Here is a 23771-nt window from a genome sequence, read left to right as displayed (position 1 = left end):
CATAAAACCAAATAAAGTGAAATGAATCCACATCTGCGTTATTCTATTTTTTATCAATTTATATCATACAAAAACTTATTTGACATTTCTCCATAATAAAGTAGCATAGATACACAATTTATACATAACACAAGTAAAGAGTCATATCAAGAAAAATTTTTACAACACGTGTTTTTAGTCATTTTTACAATAATTATATGTATACTTAAAATTTTCTAACGAAACTTGGACGTTACAAAACAAGAATATAATATTAGATCTGTCTTAGATAGTTCATATTTTAACAAAATATTCACTTAAATTATATTGCTACATCAAAAAATTGTTACATAATAATTTAACATCTGTCGATAATAAAATTTCAGTTCAAAACTTATTTTCTTAGTCGTTATTTCACGGACGCACTTCTAATATTGTCTCACCCTTATGATAATTGAAATGTTGAATTTTTCGTTTATAATAAATTAAAGGAAAACTAAAACCATAAAAATACTAGCAAATATAGATTTTCTTACAGAGCTTCACCTAATATTTAAAAGACAAAACTTCCATGTCCCTTCTATCTACCAAAATCATACTTAAATATTTGCATCAGAAATGGTACAATAAGCTGAAAGATGCATTTTTAAACTATACATCTAATTTAAAAAGCCCACATCTTTGTAAATTAATTTTTTATCTATTAGTGTCATAGAATAATTGCTTCGAAATTTGTTTAACAATAAAGGAGCGTGGATACATAATGTAAGAGAAATAACAACAAAATCATATAAAAAAACATTTTAATGACACGTGTTTTTAGTCATTTTTACTATAATTATTTGAATACTTAAATATTTCTGACGAAACTTGGACGTTACAAAACAAAAATGTGCCATATTAAATCTGTATTAAGTTGTTCATATTTTGATAAAATTATTACTCAAATTATATTGCTGCATCCAAAAGTTATTACATAACAGTTAATTATCCATCGATGATAAAATTTTAGTTTAAAATTTATTTTCACAAAGTCACATGGCAAAACTGTATGGAGGTATTTAGGGGACAGAGATAGTACCAGATGGATAGTGGAAAAGCTACGGGTGGTGGTGCTTAATTTAACATTCATTGGCTCAAATTTATGGATGTATTAGTTTATCTAGTTGTCTCCTAGATAATGTGTAAAAATAGTTGAAAAAATTACTACTTTTAAAAAAGTTTATTCTACCTAATGTACGAAATGAGTTGTAAGTAAAAAATCATGGTTTAAAAATTCATGTAATATTTTTTTTTAGAGGGAGTAGGCTAGAGGTCGTAGGACTCAATTTTTTTTTAAAGAGTCTACGCAGATGATTGTTAAGTAGAAACGAGCAACATAAATCATGTGAGAGGCAGTGAAAACATGGCCGGGGGGCAGTAGGGGGGCTGGATCTCATTCTTATGAGGTTGAAATAACGGAAAATCAACAGAAATTTTTCCTTAGTTTGTAAGGAGCTGTACAGGCAGTAGGGAAAGACTTCAACTTTGGGTAGCAGGGGGAACCATGGAGGGATATGTGGAATTCCGAAAACATTAAAATGTACCATTAAAAAAGGTATAAGAGGACGATTGTGAGGCTTCGCTTTTTTTTGTGCCTAATTCAGTAACTGCTAAATGCCAAAATAAAAGTTTAAATATTAACTTTTATGAAGAACGTTGTACAGATAATTTATTTCTTTTATTTCTTAAATTATCATAATTTTTTTAACTGTTCTACTCAAAAACTTATAAGAAAAAACGTAAATATAATCCACTTGAAAAACAACTACGTACAGTTTATGAAATCGAATTGCGTTTAAGAATAATAATCCAAAATTTTGAAAAAAGATTGGTCCTACAAAAAAAAAAAAATAAAGAAGAAGAGAATACCGTTGCATGCAAGAAGACAGAATTATAATACGAGTTACGAGTCTATAAAATTTTTAAGAAGCAGTTAATGTCATAAGACCATTCAATAAAAAATAATTGTTTTTCACTGTAGCTTTTAAAAATATTTAAAGTAAAAGATCAAATATGATTGTTCATGACTAGAATTGCTTCAATTATAATCTTAACTGTTCTTTTTATTATTATTTGTATGTTTTCTCGAGTTGAACTTAAGAGCTGTATTTATCCTACTTATTAAAACAATAAGCTAATATCCAAACAACGTAGATTAAATAAGAACATTTGAATCGCAGTTTCTTCAATAGTATTTGTAATGAATGAATTTATAACCAGCTATAAATTCTATCATTCTCTTAGTACTTTAGCTATTCACAATAAATTATGCAACACAGCTCTAATAGTATAAACACATTTATATAGGTACGAAAAAAAAATTTTATTGTTTCTTAAAAAGCTATGAATAACAAACTGTAAGCCCAAACCTTATTTAATGTGGCACTTTGCGTAGTTTATAATCATACATATATAATCGATATTTTAGTCGTACTGAAATGAAAAATTATTTGATAAAAACAATTGTATGAGTAACTTGCACATTACTTTCACGATTTTTGTACGTATTGACATTATGGATAATTATTTGTTTTAAGAGTTACTTAGTCTTTGAACAACTAAATTTTAAAATGTTTCGATTTAATCAATGCATAAAAAAAATATGAAAATGAAAAATAGTCAAATTCATGACTAATTTTATATTTTAAATGCATATTTTTACTGAGTATTTAACTTAACAGTTTTTTTAGAAAGAGTAATTCGATGTACGTGATTAAGTTAAAAAAAATAACTTAAAAGTATACGATAAAGTAGTTTAATAAAAAATTACTAAAATAGTAAAAAATGCCCATATTGATGTACTTTTTCTAAAAACTTTTAATTTCCCGATATAAAAAATTACTAACAAAACTAAAATCTTAAGTAAGCTTAATTTGTTGAATTTAATTTTGTAAAAAATTCCTGACACCTTTGTACACTGGCTTCTTTGTCTGTAGCCTCGGAAATTTCTAAAATTAAAATATAAAAAAAAACACTTAAGTATCTTGGTTTTAGGTGACATAAATTTTGTATGACACTTGTATTATGAGAGTGTTAAGTTCTCGTACTCTAACAAAATTTAACTTAGTAATATTAAATCCTCACGCCTGTATCTAACCATATTATACACAGTTTAAAATGGGACTAACAACATTTCCTCTTTCAGCCCCCCAAATGCCATTCATAACCGCACGCCAAAACAGGACAAAATTTGCTTCTTTCATATCTTATATTAAAACAACTGGCTTTTTGTTGAACCACTACCCATAACCCCCAAATCCCTCTACAGACACCCCATCAATTTTTTATTCCCCTTACAGCTCTACTACTTTACTATAATTTCTTTAAGTAAAATTTTTTTTTGCACTTATCTGATTTAGAAGGACAATATTTATTGTAAAAAAAGATTTAAAAATATTAGATATGATGATTTTTTCACATAATTTCATAAGATTACTTACAGATACGTGTAGTGATGAAATAAATGCATAAAACCATTTTGTTCTGCAAAATCTCCTAACAGTACTTACATATAAAGTATATTTTTACTAAGAACCTAACTGGTATGTTATTTTTTGAGAAGTTATCAGCATTTGCGTAACAATACAAATACTTCAACAACAATCGTCTCATAACTTTAAAAAAAAAAATTGTGTACTGCAAGCATTTATCGATTAAAATTTAAATAATAATGAGAATACTTATTCAAAACTTTATGTAATTTGCTCAAAGATAATAAAAGCGTCTGATCATCATTATTTGTTCACCTGCTCTCATATGAAAAACATAGTAATAACTAGATAGCCAGGCAAATAATTATATTGCGGGCTTCTATTCTGATAGTAAAAGCATGAATACAAGGAATTGTTATTACAATTACTGCCTTTAATCAGTTAAAAGTACGATGACAAGTTTTTAATGGTGCTTAGCATTATGAAACCTGGCAACAAAATCAAATGCGATAAAAAAAAATTTAATTTTGTTTCTGAATGGTGAAGTTTGACTATTACCTTTTTTTTAGATCAATTGCTCCCGTTTATATCCTTGTGGACGTCTACACTAATCAATTTACTAGTGAGCGAGAAAGTGCAACGACAAATAACTTTAGTTGCATGCGGAACTAATTAAAACAAAGAGTCAGAAAGTATAACGAACTGACTGTAGCAATTTATTTATAACTCAAACAATTAATACTTTTTTTTTCTCTCAAATCGGTCGAAAATAACAAAATAACGTGCTTGGCCACTCGCTGTCTTAATTAGCTCTTACAGTAAATAAGGTTAAAATATCTATTTAAATTAGCTTTCTGTGTTCTTTCTTGCCTCTAAACTATGTACATACGACAGTGACGATTTGCTTTAATGTGCTGGTACACAGCTCTCGTGCTTCTCGATGTGCCCGACGACTTGACTCAGCGATGATCAATGACGTCAAACGATAAGATGCAGCGATCTTAGAACGAAAAGTTTCTTGACCAGTGTCAAGCTCATCAAGATGCTGTTCAACCTTGAAGGAAAAACCTGTCTCGCTAAGACGAAGATGATATTCCAATGAGCACTGTTCTATACATGGTCTACCAAGCACAAAGAGCAGCCAGGCTGCACATCTGCTTGCTTCACTGGCCGATTCCGAACTAGAGTGTTCTTGCCTCACGACGCAATACTATGCCCAGATATCTCTTTTATTTCTTCTACCACTGGTGATATTTCCTTAAGCCGATAAACCATACACCCAATGTACTGAGCAACACCTATACGCACACATTTATCATAAAATCTTCCCGCAACTCAACATGGACGCAAACTACTCGAGATAAACATCACACAGATCTCAACAACCCTCTTAAGACTTGTTAAATCCAATAGGATTCAATTATTAGCACTAAATTACACTGTTATGTGGCCGCTTATGGATCATAATTTATATGAGATAATGTTACTATTTTGTTTTTAATTAAATAATAAATGAATATAGCAATGTAGTAAATTAGATCTACAAAGAAGCTCACATACCTCAACAACCTGATCAAAATTAATCTCTAATACCTGGCTCATATTTTCAAATTCGTACAAGCTAAACTTAAAAGTCCATAAAGTTCTTTTCTCTTACTGGTCTGAGATTAAGAGGAACAAAGAAAAAATCAACGAAAATTAATTATCGCATACTTATTTTTGCACCACTCTCAACCCTATCCTATTCTCGTTATACGAACAAATAAAGTTATACGATACCTAACCTTATATTGAGAGAAAACAACACGTTGATATAGCAGAAATAACAAAAAACCAGTCAGGACACAGTCTCTCTCTTGACTTGAACTTTGTGCAGCTGTTCTTCTCGTTTAATTAGTTGGGTTCGTTATTTAGCATTTGGAAGGTCAGCCTTTAGGAATGAGCTTTTAGTCTGATTCTTGAGTGAATCTGGACTAACTGAGGAGACATCTTTCAGGTTGGCCGGTTTTTGTTGCAAATCAAGTAAGTGAAATCTTAATTGCTTTTATATTGGTTGCTTGGAGTCATAAGCCCTCTGCGAAAAATTCTGCTGACCTTGCCACGTGGGGAGTCACTCCTTTCTAGTTGGCTTCTTCTGAGTTTTGGTGGCATGGTCCTTCGTGGTTGCTAAGTGGCGATCTTTCTTCTGGAGATTCTGAGTCGTTGAGTGATTTTCTGGATACTGATGCGGTGACAGCCATGGCAATGGTTGCTGATACGGTAGAGTGTGAGGATAATGATTTATTGAATGTGTTGAGACGTTATTCTAATTACTTAAGGATGGTGAGAATTGTTTTCTTATTATTTCGTTGACGTAAAAGGATTAGTTTCCGTGGAAAAAATGGTGATTCTGCAAGAATGGGATTGTCTTGGCAATTGTCTTGAACGGAAATTTTTCGTATGGTTTAGCGTCATCATTTTGCTCAGGAAATAGATTGCCTTTTTAAGAATCACGCCCTTCCATCCAACTCATACTTGCTACGTTTATCACTATTTTTGGATAAGGATGGATGAATGAGAGTGGGTGGTCTGTAGAACAGAGAATAGCGCCCCTGTCTTTTTTTTTAGTTTTGAAAATAAGCTTTATTAATACCTTGAAAGCTTTTATAGCTAAAAAGCTTACAAATTTATAAATTTAAATATTTAGCTGACATTCCTCTAGGAATTAAAAAATTTGTCTAAAAGTTTTGAAGTTAGGAATCATACAGGAATTCGTCACAATGAAACGGGGGGAAGTAAGCTAACTTAGCCAAACTGTTGTACAAGGTAATTCTTGGAACATTGTATAGATGGCACTGTCATATGACATGATCCAAATCTTCATTGGCGTCTTTACATTTACATTTCGATTCATTAACAATACTAACTCTTACTAATGACGCCGCCAGATTGTAGTGATTTGCGCGACAGCGATTTATCGTGACGATAAGACTCCTTGTCAGGTTTATGCCTTTAAGCCAGGGAGTAGATCTATCGTTGTAAAATTTTTCAAAGAATAACTTTCCTTTTTCTTGACCGGCCTTCAACACCCATCTAAGTGTGCAGTCTTTGGCCTCTATCTTAAAACTAGCTTTGAGATCAGAAAATGGTACAGCCTTGTAATCACAATGGTTGAACATAGTGGCCAGCTTAGCAACCTTACTAGCCCTCTCGTTCTCCGGAATGCCAAGGTGGGCCGGAATCCACATAAACTTAATGGTACCTGAGGTATCAATAGACAAGAATTGATTAATTAGGATCTTGAGTTTGTCTAAGAATGGGTTGGAAAGCGTATGAAAGGTGGAAGATTTAAAAGCTTGCAACACACTAAGGGAGTCTGAGAGAACGAGAAAATCTGATGTAGGTTGAGTAAGTGCAATATTCACTGCTTCGCACATAACAATGCATTCCGCAGTGGATATGAAGGCCTCTTTAAAAACGCTTTTGGCAACTTCCACATCAAGTGCCGAACAGACAGTGGCCGCATCCACGTGATCATTTCCCAGAATTTTGCTGCCATACGTATAAATATAAACTTTTCCAAGGCTCTGCAACCAAAAGGAAAGTGCATCTTTAGCCTCCGGTTGGTCCTGGTAGATTTTACTCGTGTCAAGATCTATATCGTAAACCTTGTAATTCCAGGAGAATTTAAGTTTAGTAAAGTAAGTAGGGCAAATATGCCCTCTTAGAGACAAGACACCAGAGATACACTCCCCCAGGAAGTAAGACCCTTCACCAGAAAAAGTACTAAAAGAGTTCTAGAATTCAATGATCTTGTTAGACAGGTATACATTTGAGCCCACCAAAACCTTAGAAACATGAGTTTTAAGTAGGAACTTGATGCGTTCTTTAACAGTTAACATTTTGGATTCAGCAATCAACACATTATTTGGAGTAGAAATACGGTATTCATATGTAATACGGATGGCAGCATTATGGATTCTCTCAAGCTTTAGGGGAATGGAGTGGTTGTAGACATATTAGTATGCAATAGCACCGTATTCCAAAATTGACCAGACATAACTTTTGTACAAAGTAATAAGCAGTAGTGGATCACTGCCCCACCACGTACCGCAGAGAAACTTAATAATATGTAAAGTTTTATAAAATCGACATCTGACTGAGTCAGTTTGCTTCTTAAAGTTTAGTCTATAATCAAAATAAATACCTAAGAATTTAACGAATTCAGATAAAGAGACTTTTACGCCATTAGCATTCATAGCTACGCTTCCAGATACAATGTCTTTTTTTATTGAAGTGAACCAACACAGTTTTTCCAGGGGCAAGATCTAAGCCAAGGTCGGAGAGCCTGTCGCTGGCCTCCTCGACTCTACCCTCCAGGATAGGGCACCCATCCTCGGCACTTGCAGATTCAACAAACATTGCAATGTCATCAGCAAACTGAAGGATGGATACCCGATCGTCCAGATCGTGAAAGATCGAGGAAACATAAATAATATACAATAGGGGGCTCAATACTCCCCCTTGTGGTACCCCCTGATGAGAAAACCTAGGTTCTGTATCATTCAAGTATAAGTACCAGTATCTGGTATGAGTAATATGACTGATAAAGCACAAAATATTACTAGAACAGCCCAATGTGGCCATCTGATCAAGAAGAATATCCACGTTCACATTATCAAAGGCTGAACGTACATCTAAAAAGCAGCAAAAACCTGCCACCCTTCCATGAAAGCCTTCTCGATACTGAGTCTGATATTGAGAAGGCTGTCAGCACACGACTTGCCCCTTCTAAAACCGTGCTGGGTGGCAGGTAGGAATGACGTATATTCCACCCACCACTGTAACCTATTTTTAACTAAAGTTTCATAGAGTTTACAAACACATGAGGTCAGAGCAATGGGCCTGACACAAGTACTACTTGGTTTAGGAATAAAGTGGATTTATAATTTCTTCCAGTCTTCAGAAAAGGCACCCATTGAATTTATTTCATTGAAAATGTCCAAAAGAAGAAGTTTGAATTCAGGCGGTAATTTAACCAACATCTCATAGTCAATTCCATCCGGGCCAGGTGCTGACTTGATGTTTTTGCTATCTAGAGAGACGTTAAACTCTAAGAAGTTAAAAGGAGCCTGGAAAAACTCATTATCCATACATTGGGGCAAACGGGTTGGGTCCCATGGAGCCCAAGGAGGTGCAAGCCTAGTAGAAAGCTCCTCTGCCTGTGTCTTTTGTAATTGTTCAGACACAGGAGGAGGAGATACATTGACCCATCGGTTTTTAAGAACTCTACATTTATTCCAGATATAACTAGGACTGGTTCAGAAGTTGAGGCTTTCTGCAAACCTCCTAAAGCTTTCCCTCTTCTTAAATCTAAAAGTCTTAAGGGCAACAGCACATGCCCGCTTATATTTGCACCAGTCTTTTGGATTATGAGTAAACTCCCACCTCTTGAAGGCAGCCCTTCTAAGTCTTTTAACCTTGTGACATTCAGAGTCCCGCCAAAGATTGGGATTGTTTTGTTGCTTAGATCCTTTGGAGGGGCTGCCTTTTTTGGAGGGGGAAGCACTTATAATAGCCGTTTTTATTTTATCGAAGAAAAATTCATATTTATCACAGGCAGACCTGTTGTCATAAGAAACATCTAAAAAAGAGTCATAGCACGACTTTAGTTCTTTTACAAAAATTTTCCAGTCAGTACGCTTAGTAGTAATTCCAAAGGACTTTCTGTCATATATATGCTTTTTAATACCAATTTCGAAATATACTGGGTAATGATCTGATCCTCATGTCTGTTTAAAGACTTGAAGTTTAATTTTATCAGCCACAGTGGGGGTAGCTAAGACCAAATCTAGATTAGATTCAGTCCCAGTGCGAGAATAAATATGAGTAATCGTGTCATTATTTACAAAGAATAGATCTGACTTGTTTATAGAATTTTGAAATCTAGCACCGTTAGTATCCAACTTGATACAATTCCAAGCTGTATTATGTGCGTTGAAGTCGCCAAGTAACAAACAGTTTAGTCTGGACACTGTGTTACCAACTATCACCTCCCACTGAGACTGAGGTAATGTTATATTAGGAACTCGATAGCAGGCCAGGACATCCAAGGGGGGAGCCAAGTTCTCTATTTTGATGCCACTTATTTCCGATTGACATTAGGTGACTTAATATCTTGAAGGACGGGAAAGGAGAGATTGTCTCAAATTAAAAAGAGAATGCCTCCCCCCTTGGAGAGAGTCCTGTCGAACCTATACATATTAAACCCCGTAACTTTCTTATTGAACTTGGGCTTTAATCAAGATTCAACACAGACAAACACATGCAAACCGTTTATCACACTAAGCACATCAAACCACTTGTTTGCAACACTGCGGGCATTCCAGAACAGAATTCTGAGAGAAGCACTATCTAAGGGCTTAGCAGGTCTCATGACCTAATACTTCGAAGGAGAAGTTGCTATCCTCTTGTCCTCTGGCAGCAGATTCTGTGCTGGACACCGAGGGACTCCTCTTCCTCAGCTTCATTTTGAGTTTGGTTATGGTCGTTCTGGTACTCTTGGTAACGATCTGATAAAGTCTGTCCAATGTATCAAACAAGGATTCCGGGTTTCCTGTAATGTCATCTGCCAGCGTCACCTTATCTGGACTACTTCTCTTTGAAGCCACTATGAGCTCCTTAACACGTTCTATAGGAAGGATCTCATCTCCAGTGAACTTGGGTGCCAAGCTCAATTGGAGACAGGCGCGATTTAGGTCTCTTTCTAACACATCTTGTGTGCCACCAAAACCAAGAAATCAATTTTCTTGAGTTTTTTCAGTCTTGACCTTCTTGATGACTTTCTTTGCCTTGAAAGCTCCCTGGAGGTTTCCTTGGAGCTTGAGGGGTGTCCCCTCTTTCTTTTTAACATCAACAACAGGAACCTCTAGGGCATTAGCTATGTCACTACTGGAACCCCCTAAGGTTAGACACCTCTTTTTGGCAGCCATTCCACCAGGCACCTGCACTTGAGGCACAACAAACGGTGGTGTAGAGTTGCTTTAAGAGGAAGACTGTTGTTGATTTATAGGAGCAGTGAAGATCCCTTCAATTTCACTGACCTGATCCATAAAAATCTTGTCTGAGGTACCCGATGGGCACAACTTGGCTACGTGTCCTTTCTGCTTGCAGAGGAAGCACGTCGTGGAGTCAGTACTCAAAAAGATCAAGTAGGCTGTTTCTTCGTAGGAGATTTGCAAAGAGTCAGGTAGAGCTAGTTCATCTTTCTCTTTTATGTAAACTTGTCTTTTAAAAGAGAGAATATGGCTTCTACTAGGCTTTGCTAGGCCTGCTCTAATGTAGCTGAGTCCAGACACAGGAGTTATGCCACGAGCCTTAAGGGCTTGTACAATAAATTCATGCGGAATAACTGGGTTAACATTGGAGAGGACAACTCACTTATTTTTTCCAGCAGCGGACGAACTTTGAGAGACACTCTGTCTATATTAACGCTCTTGTTGACAATTGAAAGGACAGCCGATTCTCCACAAAGAAAGATACAAACTCTACCTCCTGATATTTTCGAAATAAACCTTATCGCCGTTGCATCAATAATAGCTTCAAGCCCATCAATATATTCGTCAATTGAATTACCTTCAACGGAATCCAGAATAATAGCTTGATTTTTGTTCGGAGAGAAAATGACACTCGAGAAACTTTTCTTGGCCTGTGATTGAGCAGGGGTATCACTTTGGGTTAGGTTAGAAGTAAGGCCATCCTGGGAGGAGGCCATAGTAGTCGACAGAGCGGACCACTGCAGGTGCCAACGGCACAGTGGCACTAGCCCTCAACACAAGGCAGTATTGCATCCAGGACCGAAGTCTCGGACCCCAAGAACAACAGCAAAACGTGCCAGAAAACGAGCGGTGCAAAACACGTGTGTCGTATTCCAGCTCAAGCGCAACACTCGGAGCCCCTGTCTGCTTTTTGATTGCAGACGGCTAGACCTTTTGCTGAGGTGAGCATTGATTTTGCGGGTCCGTTTCCAGTAGGATTTTCAAAAGGTAAAGAAGCTAAGTCTGTGAAGTCTTATGTTGCAATTTTTGTTCGTTTAGTTCATAAGGCTATGCACATCAAGGTTGTATCTGACCTTTTCACTCTGGCCTTCATGGTGGCGTTTCATAGACTTACTTCCCAAAGGGGTGTTTGTCAGAAGTTATATTCTGATAATGGCACTACCCTCCAGAGTGCTGCCCGGGAGATTGTTGCTTAGATTTGGCAGGGTTGCGATGAAATGAAGAAAGTCATATCGCTCTTGTCTGAGCAGGGTATTGAAATAGGGATTCAATACCCCCCCGAGCACCACACTTTGCAGATAAGTGCAAAAAAGTTTTTTACTTAAAGAAATCGTTGCGAAGTAGTAGAGCTGTAAGGGAAATAAAAAATTGATGGGGTGTCCGTAGAGGGTTTTGGGAGGCTATGGGTAGGGGTTAATCAAATTAGTGCAATCTTTTCAATGTAACGTCAAGTTAATAATAAAATTATTTAACAAATTATGCGCATCATAGTATTTTTTTTTTTTTTTTAGAAAGGAGGTTTGGCAGAAAAGTTCAAAATGTATAACCATGCAAAAAAATGTATGTTATATTTTAGCATATTACGGGTGCACATGAATTTTTTCAGATTATTTCCCTGAAAATTTTTGAGACAAATATTATTAAATTCTACGATTTTCACATGATTTTTTAAAAGATAACAAGGTTTGGTTGTCTTTCAATTAAAATTTAGGGTACATTATGAATGTGGTGCATTAAAGAAACGTTTTTATAAATACCTTATCACATAAGAGAGTACAAGATACTTAACAAAAAAAAATTACGACTTACCAGTCATTTTTTAAAAGTATAATTAATTACAGTCGTCCACATTTAGGTTTGTATAGTGCAAAAAGAGGTGCACGGTAAAGGGTGTACATCTGCGTTGGGCGAGGGAACCTCCCGTTCTTTAACTTTCTGAATGATACTCTCTAACTTCTTTAAAGTACGCACTTATACTTCATTAAATGAGGACAAATATTCATATTCCAAACTATCATGGCTCTGTTATCTACTGACATTATGAAACATTTGTCTAGAGTTTTTTTTATTATAGAAATACTCCCATCATTTTCAAAATTTGTGCTTGCTATGCAAAATTACTCACTACTTTTACCAGAATAAAGCATTCGTCAATGTAGATAAGTTCTATATTTGTTAGTTATGCTGCTATGTATATGATCGTTATAATTAATTACTGAGTCATGAGAACTTGGATACTTGATGGCAATGATAGCTTTGTCAGTAAAACCATCAGTTGACACTCCCAGAGTAAGAAAACTTTCTTTTTAAATAAGTCCTGATTTTTACATCACTCTTTCCCAATCTCACTTTCAATTCACATCCAAGAATTGACAAGACTGTATTTTTTAAATACTTTGCTCTTTGTATGGCTGAAGTGTTAAAATTAGTTAAACCAAGTATTTTTTTGACCAATACAATATCCACCGTCTTACTTTGCGCACCTTCATAAATAACTAAAGCAGTAATATGCCGAAACCTAAGTTCAAACCACGATGCACTGCTATCTTGTTACCAAGTTACTTGTAATGCGATTAAATAGTTGTGATCAGTCAAAAATTCAGAGCAGTACCCTTTAAAATTATTCATTTTACTTCCATTATCTTTGTAATAATCTGCGTGATACGGTAAAGACAACTAATGCATTGAATTTGTGTGAAAAAATAAAACAAGAAATTAAAAAAAAAAAAAAAATAAAAAGGAAAAAGTTAAAACGGAAATTAAAACAACAAACCAGGGGGTATAAATGGGTCATGGGACCCACGGTAAGAACGAAGTTCTTTAAACATGAGATAAGTATAGACACAATTTCTCAGGTAACAAGGGGGTTGCCAGACCCACAGGAAAAACGAAACTCTGTCAACGTTAGTACTGCATTCATGTTGTTTACTGAAACAAAAACTTAAAAAACGAATAAAAAAAAAAAAAATAGTTTACTACTCACGATGGTTAAACTTCGTGAGAACGTTGTGCATAGACACAGTACTCATGAAGTTCAACCATCGTGAGTAGTAAACTATTTTTTATTTTATTTTATTCGTTTTTCAAGTTTTTGTTTTAGTAAACAACATGAATGCAGTACTAACGATTACGGAGCGTCGTTCTTCCTGTGGGTCTGGCAACCCCCATGTTACCTGAGAAATTGTGTCTATACTCATCTCATGTTTAAAGAACCTCGTTCTTACCGTGGGTCCCATGACCCGTTAATACCCCCTGGTTTGTTGTTTTAATTTCCTTTAAAATACTTTCTTTTTTTTTTTTTTAATTTCTTGTTTTATTTTTTTCTTTGTTTCTTGTTTTATTTATTTATCTTTTTTTTCATTTCTTTTTTCATTTTTTTTCATATTTCATTTTATTACATTTTTCTAATTTTTTTGTATGTCCTTCAATTGATTTCTTTTTTATTTTCATATTTAATCTTTTTTTTTATTCCCCTTTTTATTTCATTTTTTTTTATAACATTGTATTTATTTATGTCTTTTGTAATTTTATTTCATTTTATTTTCATATTTCATTTCATTATTTAAAAAAAATTTTTTTTTTTCACTTATTTTTTTGCGATTTTATAGCTCATTAATGCAATTTTTGTTTTATTTTTAAATAATTACTCAATGAAATTGTGCCATTATTTGTTTATCAAATTCAAAATAAGTGCCCTTAAAAACCATTAAAATGATATGAAGCTCGAAATATATTTATGTAATGATCTTACATAATTCATTTATAATTGATTTGATGAGTTACTTTATTTATGTAATTATGTGATAACGTAACACAATTTATTTGTCGAATTCAAAAAAAGCGCCTTTAAGATCCATTGATACGTTCTTCAATTGATACATTCTTTAACTCTATTCTACATGTTTATTTTAATTTTTTTTTTTTTTTTTTTTTTAGATGTATTATTTAGAAAACAAATATACATAATTTATAAAACAAATACATAATTAAATGTATTATAAGTGAACATATTTAAAAATGGAATGTTATAGTTACGAACCTCACCATAAGTACAAAAAACCGAGTAACTATAGTCGGCAGCGCTCGTAGCAGAGTGGGTAAGGTACTAGACTCGTATGCAGGAGGTCGAGGGTTCAAATCTCTTCATTAGAAAATGATTTTTTTTTTTTTTTTTTTTAGAATTGTAAAAGAAAAAAATTCGAAGTCAAATAAAAATTATTGTGGAAAAATAAAATTAAAACTTGTTTAAAAATTAATTGCTTGGGAGTGTGAGGAGGAATGGTGGGTAAAGGTGTGCAGAAGAGTAACACAGCACGGTTGGCAGATATACATATATAGTGGGGAGAGGGGAAGTGTATAGAAAACAGTAGGCGAGGGGGACGGGGTAAGGGGGGAAACTGGAGAGGAAGAGACTCTGGGTAAACCACTTTCGTTTTAAAAAAAAAAAATCTGTCGGTTTTAAAATTCAAGCCCCCCGAGTAACGTGACATAAAGAACTTCGTTCTAAAAATTAAATGATATGACTATTAGTTCTTTAAGTACTTTGATGTTTTAAAATTGACTTCAAACTTTTTCAGAACTGTCACTTATATTATTATTTAAAACTTTTGGAAACATTTCTCCTATTTACTTATAATTAGTGGCTGTTTCAATGCCTGATAGTTTTGTTTTCCTCTAATAACACTCAGTACTAATTGTAGAGTGTTCATCTGATTTTTTATAGATTTAAGCCAGAACGGCTACATTATGTTTGCATGCCTCTGGTAATGCAGGATAGTCCTTACACCTTACCTTAATAACTCTTTTGAACTCCCCATTAATAACTACTTTAATCGAGAAGTTTTTGTTTTGGAACTTATGTTATGGACAGACTTTGGCTACAACAATACATTTTGTATCAAAACTCTATCCAAAACAAAAATACATCGCAATCTTTGATTTGTAACCTAACATGGTACTTATTAGAATAAATAGAATTAATTATCATTTTTAATCTACTTATTGTATATTTTCGTGTGTTCCTTTAAGAACTCTAGATTTATGGTGACATAAATACTAATATGTCAATTGTCCACAACTCTCTCAGTAAACAAAAACAGTCTTCTGTCTGCTTCGAATAAAGTGTATTCAAATGTTTAATAATGACGTCTCAAATCAAGACCTCCTGTGAGTAATTGTAAGTCAAGTAAACTTCAAAACTTCAGAAGATCTTACGCCACTGTTACGTGATTTCGATTTTAATAAGATCTTGAACAATGTTCTGTGAAAATATTTAATTTCTTGACCTTAACACTATTTTCTGGCGATTGAATAATTCATACATGTTTAATTAATACCACTGTAGCAATAAAAAGTATTGGTTAACTAAACCCTACTGCATGCAAGTTCTCTATTACTCTTTTATTTGCAGTTAAGTAATGACAATGTTCCTGTCATGTAAAGATAACCCACCTCAAGTCAAATATAACATAATGTACAGGGAGCAGGAAACTTATGTTACATTACTATTGTACGATTTCAATTATTTAAAAATGTAAGTTACTAATATCAATAACGAAGGTTAAGAGGTCAGAAAAACCGTGCGACAATGTGATGGGTGACATTTAATGGTAGTATACATATAGATATATGCAGCATTCCGTTATGTCTGCTTGAGAACAGGGATGTATTCGTCATTTGCATTACCTTGCACAAAAGAAAAAGATTTAACTTTTTAACACGATATAATCTTATATAAATAACACTTATTCTTATATACATAACATACTATTACTGTCAAGTGTATTTCAGAGACATTTTATATTATTAATGATAAGCTAATCAATAATCAAAGAACTAGAGGGACTCGTGACACATTGATACGCTACCAACGTAAAGATCTACTTATCATTTATAAAAAGATTCCTTTGTAGTAGGATTTTTTTATTTTAAAGTTTAAATGTTCTTTTGCCAAAACTAAAACAATGTCCTGTATTTATCATATACGTTTACAATACCCAAGTTTTTTTGGTTCTTACGATCACATTTATATTTAATAGTTCGAATCTTAAATGTACTAGACTATCTAACGTAGCAACCATGGCAATTATTATTTCTTGGAGTCAGTGCATAAGCACACGATCAGTAAAAGCTAATCTAGAATAGAAGTGAGAATATGAACTCCAAAAATGTCGGATGTTGGCTTGAGCAACATCTCGTTGGTCACAATCTCGGCTATATAGACTACCCATTGCTGACTCATTAGCAATAGGACTTGCTTATTGCAAGACGAAATATCATTATTATTAATTTTAAAGAATTTTACACTTTATCAATGTACTTTATTCTATCTATTACAACAAATAGTCTTTTTTTTCACATTGTAGTAATAAGAACATTTAGTTGCTCTTTAAAAAACATTTCTATTTGTCTCTTGTATTTTTATTACAAAAACTGTGTTTATTTTATTCCTTGAATCCAATTTTTTTACATAAATCTTAAATATAAATTTTAATTCCGTTGTTTTTTCTTAAAACAATATATAAAGGCTCATCCATGATTTAAGGACATTTACAAAGTATCTTACTTTTATATATTTCCACTAAAAGTTGACCATTACCGATCTTATGACTTGTGAAAATATTCTCATTTAAATTGTTTGTTACGCCAAATATTACTTGAAATGTTTTGTATGTTTATATTTATATTAATGTAGCCATGCAAAAGCTTTACTTTTGTCTTAAGGTTTGTAGGTTTTTATCTTACCATTCAAGAATAAGTAACAATAACTTAACATCTAAGTCTATACTTAGTGTATCTAATAATAAGAGGTTATAAATAATAGTGATTCTGACCAATTAATAGCTTATAAAAGTATTTTTAAGTAAGACAAACTATGATGATTAAAATGTAATATTTACAGTAAATAAAACTAATATTATTTTCGTGTTAGTACTACTATCTCAGCTATGATCACGTCAAGAACATGGTTTGAAAACAAATTTCATGGGTTCAGTTGCAATTAAAAGTTTCTAGTCAGTATGTGTAATGTGGTTGTTTATTCAAAACTTACTTACAGTCAACAACAAACTTTCTTATTTCTAAAACTTTTTAATACTAAATTGTGATCATAAAAGTTTGACTTCATTTAATAAATAAGTGAAACATGCCCGTCAAAACTGCATACAGGTAAAAGACGATGAACCTAGATTATTTATTAAAAATTCTAGATACCAAAAGTATTGTTCAATTACGACACTAAAAAATTTAAGATGAACAATAACAGCTGGTTCAGTTTTCTGTTTTATCAATGACGAAATAGACCGTTCTTAAAAGAATATCTGACAAAATCTTGATTTTAAGTATCAAACGAATCATTGAAAACAAAATAATGGTTTGCAAGATTAATATATAAATTTAATATTAGAATACGCTTAAAAATTGGCGTAACCAAATGTAATAAACTTACAACATATATAACTTTTAGATCTACGAACAGAAAAAAGTTCTATACTTCACATTCAATACTTCAAGTATCTTACGAAATGATCAAAACACCAGAGCTGCTAAATTATTAAAGAAAGCCGCTGAGTTCTTACAATCAACCTAGTTAAATAGTAAACATAAAAATATTATAATAAAAAAGTAACAACAATGAAAATATATGAATTCATTTAGTAACTGACAGAAGTAGTAAACTTATTAAAATACACATGATTCAAGTCAATTTTATCATGAAGTATGTTGAGTTGCAAATAGTTATATGACTGGTAAAATACTGATGCCTGTCCTTGTTTGCCTCACGTAATTTTATTTAATAATGAAAACCTCATCTAACTGCTTTCGAAACCAAGAACAAAAAATTATACCTTTTTATATTATTAATAACATATCAATAATGATAGTGATACTAACAATAGTAATAGAAGTTCTTTTTTCATTTTCTTGTTTATTAATTTATTTGAATGAAACGTACAAATTTATAAATGTATGAACTAATGAAAATAATTATTTGGTTGGTGTTAAAAAATTTACGAACTTACGGCTTCGTGGGCACTAGGCTCATGATTAAGAATCTCTCTTGTCTCATTATTGCTGATCTCCTCCTCAACCAGACCAGCACCACTTCCAATCCAATAGTCCTCTGTTATTTCTTCTACTAAAGAATTTTCAGTACCTGGTTTATGTTCTATATTGTCAGCGGTATAAGCTATCTGTTTAAATAATATAAGTTCAGTTTCTGTTCTAGATTTGTAAAAATACATAATCATTGTCAACTAGAAAATTAGGTATGGCTTCCTCCAGTCATATTTTTACTACTACGTACAATACATTCAAAAACTAGTTATTCAAATAGCTTTTAACGATATACTTCTTAAAGTTAAAAAAAATATTGTCTTTATCCCCATGTATACTTGCCCTCACATACATGCATTTTGCATTATAATTAGACAGTGTACATTATAACCAATATTTTAGCAATTTACTCGTATTTTGTTTTGAGTACAATTCTAAGAAAAGCTGAACACTATTACTTTGTTTTTGATGCACAAGAACAATGGAATTCTCACGACCTAAAATAAGACATTAAGAAGCTATTTTACTCACATCAGGAACTATAAAAGCTCCGTGACTAAATTTAGTGAGATACCCCTTGGGTTATAAGTTTAACTGCATGTTAAAATTACTTTTTGCCACTTTTTTTCTAATTTTAGTTTATATTTTATTTACAGTATTACTTTTTGCTTACTTAAAGCACTAAATGATATTATAAGTTTTACAAATTCAACAATTAAATCCGATATTTTGTCTAGCTAAACAAAAAATTTTAAAAGTTTGACTTTAACAGATTTTTATGGTAAATAGTAGAGAAAAAAGATTTTGGTAAGCCACAATTAAAAGCATTATCGTTAACAGAGAGATGTAGTAAGCTTTACAAAAATTTTTTGATTTTACTGTTTCTGTGGTTATTGTTACCAGTACGTTTACAACGATAGCCTTTTATTTTATAAGGTCATATCTTAATTTTTGCCTAAACAATGTTTAAATAATTAGAAGTGCAGTCTTATGACAAAAATCTCTGGTTTTCTTGTACCATGTAGTTTGTCTACACACCTTCTAACCTAAATCTCTGATGGTTGTTTAACTGGTTCTGATAAAAAATTGAGTGTAGACTAGCTTTTATCCCCAATGTTTCAAGTAAGCCTATGTTTTTTAACTGTCTTAGTATGTGCATCTAATTATTGTTGTCGACAAACTTTTAAGGTATATGATACAAGCTAGTAAGAAAATAGAAATAAAATAAAACATAACTACCTAAAACTACATGCAGCTAACTTGAAAGAGTTAAAAAAACATACAGAACGGTATACTTTAAAAATTTCCTTGGAAAAAGGGAAGACTTTTTTTCAAAAAGCAGAAACAGTAACATTACCACCCAGGATCAAGTTCAAATCTTCTTGTGCCAATGCACTGAATCAATTTTTTTATAATCCCACTTACATCACTATAAGTACTTTTACTTTTGCTAGTGTACTGCATATTTTAAAATTTTTTTTCGTTTAATTAATACCTATTACGTTAACCAAACAATAACTTAACACTCGGAAAGAAAATAATTTTTTTTTTTTTTTTTTCTTAAGTATTAAAATTTTTTTTTATTATTCCTACTATTCTTTGTATTATTGTAGTTTTATTCACCACTATTGATAGGATCAATCATAAAATACAAATCACTTTCTTTAGTGGTTTTTTTGGTAGCATACCATTATATTTGTTGTACATATCTACACAGTCAACTGTCCTAACTTTTACCTAATTTTTTTTAACATTTTGCGAAACTTAAGATTATCTACCTTTATTTGTAACGTAATATACATTCTGCACGTATACTTAATTTTATTATCTGAGTTATTATTCAAATATGTGTGAACACATATATGAGTAATACTTTTACAAACTTAACACCTGTCAGACTATCGCATTCTTTATTATGCTAAAAAAATTTTCATCAGGTCTATATAAAAAAAAAAAATACCTTTTCACAGAATATTTTTTTTTTTTTTGATAAAGGGAAAGCAAAATTTTAGAGTTTCGTGACTTTTGCCGAGGAGACTCATTTTTTATAACTCTCATTCTCTTAGGGCTACAGTAGAATCTTTTTTTTTCATTATAAAAATAATAAAGTAAATTTAGAGAAAAAAACCCAAGGTGTGTCTCTCGGGAACCCTGGCAGAAGTTAAACTTCGGACTTAGATGTTATTAAACTCAGTATAATAAAAACTAAGAAAATTAGAATTCACCTCATTTTAATAGATCTTTAAGAATTCCATATTAAAATAGTAAAAATTTTAATATTATTACGTATTTCAGCACGCAAGTGCATAAAATACATATACCTTAATTTACTACTTATGTAATGATTCGCGCTTTCTAAGAACTCTTATGTTTGCTATGGTATATGTAATACATAAATAAATTGTGGGTCATGTAATGCAGAATAAAACAAAAATTTTTACCATACCGCGCCGAAAGAAGGTACTGTTGCTCCATTACGCTAGACGAAAATTCCGTTTATTTAAAAATATTATTCGTGCATTCGATATGCCATCATATGTGTACACTAAATTCATGTTAGAATCTTTGCATCCGACAAATAAGAATTTTTTTAAATTTTGGCTACCATAAAAGTAAAAAAATCTACTACATCTTATAAGGATTGAGAAACATAATAGATATTTATATATACATATTTTCTATTGTAAAATTGTAATTTTTTATTTCATTCGTTTTTTACAATAACTCATAATTTAGTATTAATATTTACCCGTGCTTAACTAACTTTTACCGATCTAAGAATGAGAAATAAGAATATTGGTTTTGGTCAAGTGACAATTTTTTTTATAATACATGATAGACAGTAGAAAATAAATCAATTTATACATGGGACATGAAGGATATGTAGTTTTGCCATTGAGATATGACTTATTATTTTCAGAATTACTACGACTTTTTGTATGAATCAAGGTAACGTATGTGTGCACCTTAATATGTATTCTCTGTATATAAAATTATTTTTTAGCCTATCCGGCTTTCTTTTCCAGATACAACTGTTTTTTGTATTTTGGGAGATTACGTTGAAACAAAAGTTTGTCGAAAATTTTGTCAACGTCCGTATTAATTTTCTAAACATGCCATACTAAATAATAAAATTTGTTTAACTCGTTCTTTTCAAGATACAGTCGAAAAACCAAAAAAATTAAGGTCATGTTTGTGCATAGTCTATAGATAACCTGTTATAACCACTTTCGATTTGTGCGCGTCAATCATGTAGTACCGCTTTAGAAAATTTGTAAAAGTAGTTATTTTGGGTCTATACAGCTTTTTTTTAAGATGTCATTTTTTTTTGAATTTTAAAAGGTTATGTTGTGACAAAAATTTTTTGAAGATTTTATAAATGTTTACATTAATTTTTATATTCGGTATACAGTAGAAAAATTTTTTTTATTTGTTCTTTTCAATACTGTCAATACTGTCGATACTGTCAAAAAAAAAATTGAGGTTATGATTGTGCATAGTCCAATCCTTCAATATATGTGCACGTTAATTATGTAGATCCCCTGTAGGATACTTATATAAATTGTTATTTTTAGACAATTTTGCTTCCTTTTCGAGATACAGCGTTTTTTCTTATTTTTAAAAGTTTTGTTGTCATATTATACATATTTAATGTTTTATGTACGTTTTTGTAGATACATTTTTACATACATATGTGTATCGTAAAAATCGTTCTCGATTCCTATTAATCTTTACATATACGTATTTTTACTATGTTTTTTGAAGGCTTCAAAGAGATCAAGCGATGTTTTCTATCAGACATAATTGACCTGACAGTACCTTAGCTGTAACAAAGGCCCAGTTGAGCCCATATCACCACCACGTTATGATTTTCACTATGCAGTAGTAGGTATGCATATTACTGACACGGTGGATGGTGCAGTGGTAGAGTTGCAGTCCCGTCGATCTGGAAGGTTAAGCAGTGTCAGCTGTGGTTGGTAGTCAGATGGGTGACCTCATGACTATGATTCCGTTTGCTTGTGCTGGTAATTTTTTAGATAGATCAACTGTCTCTTTCTCATTTTGACAACGTGAGCGGAGGTTATGCAGAAGTTCAGGCCTTATGTCTAAACACGACATAGACATTTGTTCGAAATTTAGGCAAGAAACCGGCCGCTCTGGAATGGGTTTTTCCCAAGTGGTCTTCCCACCCACAGAACTGGTTATCCTGGCAAATGCAAAAGGGATTTCACTGACACCCCTCCCAACTACATTTATCTCCAGTCCATAAGGTGCCAAGTGCCCAGAGAAGGACGTAGTGTACTATAATATCAAGAAAAAAATCTATATTTACTCTTCATATAGAGATACAGAGAAGGTGTATTATATGTATAGATAGAGTAACTGCAGCGCACTATTGTGCACATGCGAGTGGGAGGGAGAGAGAGGAAGAGAAACAGATAAACATATCTCCTGCCTATGGGGCAATCAGCGCTGGTATATGTACAGATACTATATGTGGATACTTATGTGCATGGTAGCATTCGCTTTCTCACTCACTCACTCGTTTCATGGGTTAGCTCCCCATGCAAGGTACGTCTAAAGAAGTTTCACTTTAAAATTCACAGAAAAATTACCAATTAACTTCATATTGTTGATAATAGTTCAAAAGTTTAAACACTTTTTTAACTATGGTTCTTGAATTTTAACAATTACCTAATACAACCATCGTATTCTTCGTAAAATTTTTTTTAAAAACACGTGTTTTTTATTAATAGAGAAGTTAGAACACTGGAAGAGATACATGAGTTTATGCAGCTTGGCACGTCGTATAAGCGCCCGGGCACCTCTCCATGCCTCTCCTAACCCTACATCGTTTTTCTCGAAAACATTAATGGTTATTTAACTATTAGTCTATTTGGTTGTTTTATTATTAGATTCTAATTTTAAATTTGGCAGATTTTGGTCATAAATAAACTACAAACTTTAACACGTGCTCAAGATATACTGGCTGCCTTGGCTGGCCTGCTGCCCTGCAACTTCCAGTGTATGTAGTATGTTCTTAGCGTTGCAATATTTTTTCTCTCTAAAAGCATTGAAAGTTTTATTTAAAAGCTGTTACTTAAATTAGTAACTTAATATTTTTTTTTATTAATAGTGTTACAACTGGCATATTGCGGTGAGCAGCTTTGAACAGCGAGAAGGAGTCGGGGTAATCGACAATCCTTTCCAAGGATGTCGAATTTGC

General features: G+C 32.6%; 1 protein-coding gene across 1 annotated transcript in view; it reads right to left on the bottom strand.

Annotated features, from left to right (window-relative positions):
* The window catches only part of LOC149375650 (cuticlin-3), a 705303-nt gene that overhangs the window by 675598 nt on the left and 5934 nt on the right, over positions 1 to 23771 (bottom strand). The window contains exon 3 of the mRNA XM_089598075.1: positions 18511 to 18681. Coding sequence (XP_089454201.1) covers positions 18511 to 18681 — 171 coding nt within the window. The remainder of the gene's footprint in view (positions 1 to 18510; positions 18682 to 23771) is intronic.

Source organism: Copidosoma floridanum, unplaced genomic scaffold (assembly GCF_036245765.1).
Source record: "Copidosoma floridanum isolate Cflo_tuat_1 unplaced genomic scaffold, Cflo_Japanese_pri ptg000005l, whole genome shotgun sequence".
Taxonomy (NCBI): Eukaryota; Metazoa; Arthropoda; class Insecta; order Hymenoptera; family Encyrtidae; genus Copidosoma; species Copidosoma floridanum.
Note: the sequence above shows the minus strand (reverse complement) of the source record. Positions and strands in the feature narration are given on the sequence as shown.